We start from the raw sequence: 2816 nt of genomic DNA on the forward strand, positions 1-2816 counted from the left end.
GGCAGGTACCCACTCATGGTTGACCCTATCATTGGCACGAAGCAGCTCACTAAGATACTGATGGACGGGGGCAGCGGCCTAAACATCTTGTATGCTAAGACACTCGATGCTTTGGGCATCGATCGAGCACACATCCGGCCAACTAGAGCGCCCTTCCATGACATTGTGCCTATAAAACAGGCCATGCCACTTGGGTAGATTGATCTGTCCATCACCTTTGGGGTCTGTCCAACTATGGGATGGAGACCCTCACCTTTGAAGTGGTTGGGTTCCACGGAACCTACCATGCCATCTTGGGGTGACCATGTTACGCGAAGTTCATGGCTGTCCCCAACTACACCAACCTCAAGCTCAAGATGCTGGGCCCACACAGGGTCATCACCATTGGCACTTCTTTCCAGAGGGCCTATGAGTGTGAGGTCAAAACCTACGAGCTCACTTTGGCAACCCTCGCTTCAGAGGAGCTCACAGCCATCGGGAAGGACATTGTTGAAGGAGCACCCGATGTGAAGCGGGTGGCTAGATCCTTTGAGCCAGCGGAAAATATCAAGGAGGTCCTCATCGACCCTGACAACTCCATCGACAAGATGGTGCGCATCGGCACCACCCTCTCTCCCAAGTAGGAAGGCTTGCTCGTCGACTTTCTCTGCTCCAATCGAGACATCTTTGCGTGGAAGCCTCAGATATGCCGAGAATTCCGAGGGAAGTCACTGAGCATGCCTTGAAGATCAGGCCAAGTTCTAGGATGGTCAAACAATGCCTGTGCCGCTTCAATGAGGAGATGTGAAGGCTCATCAGCAAGGAAATCACTAAGCTCTTGGCGGCCAGTTTCATCAAGGAAGTATACCACCCGGAGTGGTTGTCCAATCCCGTTCTTGTAAAAAAGAAAAGTGGGAAATAGAGAATGTGTGTTGACTACACAAGCCTTAATAAGGCATGCCTGAATGATTCATTTCCTTTGCCATGTATAGATTAGGTAGTTGACTCGACCTTGAGGTGCAAAACCCTATGCTTCCTTGATGCATACTCCAGGTACCATCAGATCATGATGAAAGAGTCAGACCAGCTCGCGACCTCTTTCATCACCTCGTTCGGATCATTCTGCTACGTTATGATGTCGTTCAGACTCAAGAACGCTAGGGCTACGTACTAGCATTGCATGACCAAATGCTTTGGAGACCTCATTGGGCAGACCAGTGAGCCTTATGTGGACGACATCATAGTTAAGTCCAAGCAGACCGACCAGCTTGTGGCCAACCTAGAGCAGACCTTCAGGAAGCTCTAGGAGAACGGCATCAAGCTCAACCCTGAGAAATGCATCTTTGGGGTCCTAAGGGGCATGCTGCTCAGATTCATTGACTCTGAGCGTGGCATTGAAGCCAGCCTGGTAAAAATTTCAGCCATTACGAAGATGGGCCTGATTTCAAACCTAAATGGAGTTCAGAAGGTTACTGGGTGCCTCGTAGTGCTTAGTCGCTTCATTTCGAGCCTCGACAAATGGGGGCTCCCCCTTTACTGTCTCCTAAAGAAAATAGACCAATTTGTGTGGACACCTGAGGCTCAGGAGGCGCTTGACAAGCTCAAAGTGCTCCTAACGAAGGCCCCGATTCTAGTCCCGTCGACTGAGGGAGAGCCGCTCCTACTCTACGTCGTAGCTATGACTCAGGTGGTCAGCGCCGCCTTGGTTGTAGAATGGGGAGAAGAGGGACATGCCCTCAAGGTATAGCGCCCAGTGTACTTCATTAGCCAAGTCTTGTCTGACTCCAAGACACGCTACCCCTAGATCTAGAAGCTCCTATACACCATCCTAATCACCAAGAGGAAGTTGCGCCACTACTTCAACTCACACCAGGTGACCGTCGTGTCATCTTTCCCCCTCAGCGAGGTTATCTAGAACTGGGAAACCACAGGGAGAATTATGAAATGGGTGCTCAAGCTAATGGATCAGGGCATCACATCCACCCCACGAACGGCCATCAAGTCTCAGGTACTGGCTGACTTTGTGGCCAAATGGACCGAGATCCAGATGCCACCGGCGGCCATCGATCAGGAGTACTAGACGATGTACTTCGATGGATCACTAATAAAGAAGGGCGCTAAGGTCGGGCTAGTTTTTGTTTTGCCCCTCGGGGTGTGCATGAGGTATGCAATTCACATCCACTTCCCAGTTTCAAATAATGTGGCTGAGTACGATGCACTCGTCAATGGCTTACGCATCACCATTGAGTTGGGCATCCGATGGCTTGATGTCCGAGGTGACTCGCAACTGGCCATCAACCATGTCCTGAAGGAGTCAAGCTACCACAACGCCAAGATGGCTACATATTGTCATGATGTCCAATAGTTGGAGGACAAGTTCGATGGCCTTGAGTTCAACCATATCCCAAGGCGGCTCAACAAAGCAACTGACACATTAGCAAAGATGGCATCGAGCCGAGAGCCGGTCCCCATCGGCATCTTCGCTAGTGACCTATACAAGCCCTTGGTCCGATACGGAGCACTAGAATAGACCAGCAATGAGTCACCAGTTCTAGGCTCAGGGGCTGACCGACCCTCAGTTTCATCCAACCCTGAGTTCATGGAACTCGTCAAAGACCTAGTGGCGGACCTCGACCCTATGACCGACTGGAGAAAACCTTATCTCAATTGCCTCCTCCATGAGGTGCTCCCTGCCGACAAGATAGAGGCCCGATGGCTCGTGCGTCACGCCAAGTCCTTCGTCGTCATCAAAGGGGAGCTCTACAAGTGCAGCTACACCGAAATCCTATAGCATTGCATCCCCGCCAAATAGGGGAAGGACCTACTAGAAGACATCC

At 51.1% G+C, this 2816-nt stretch overlaps 1 protein-coding gene across 1 annotated transcript; it reads left to right on the forward strand.

Annotated features, from left to right (window-relative positions):
• The first annotated feature begins 320 nt into the window (after positions 1 to 320).
• Positions 321 to 623, forward strand: LOC136503555 (uncharacterized). Its single transcript, XM_066498595.1, has one exon. The coding sequence runs from the start codon at positions 321 to 323 to the stop codon at positions 621 to 623; it is 303 nt and encodes a 100-aa protein (XP_066354692.1).
• Positions 624 to 2816: the final 2193 nt, after the last annotated feature.

The sequence above is a fragment of the Miscanthus floridulus genome, chromosome 14, assembly GCF_019320115.1.
Source record: "Miscanthus floridulus cultivar M001 chromosome 14, ASM1932011v1, whole genome shotgun sequence".
Classification (NCBI taxonomy): domain Eukaryota; kingdom Viridiplantae; phylum Streptophyta; class Magnoliopsida; order Poales; family Poaceae; genus Miscanthus; species Miscanthus floridulus.

Bases quoted from the DNA above. Each gene is read 5' to 3' on its own strand.
- LOC136503555 (XM_066498595.1), top strand. From the start codon at position 321: ATGGCTGTCCCCAACTACACCAACCTCAAGCTCAAGATGCTGGGCCCA.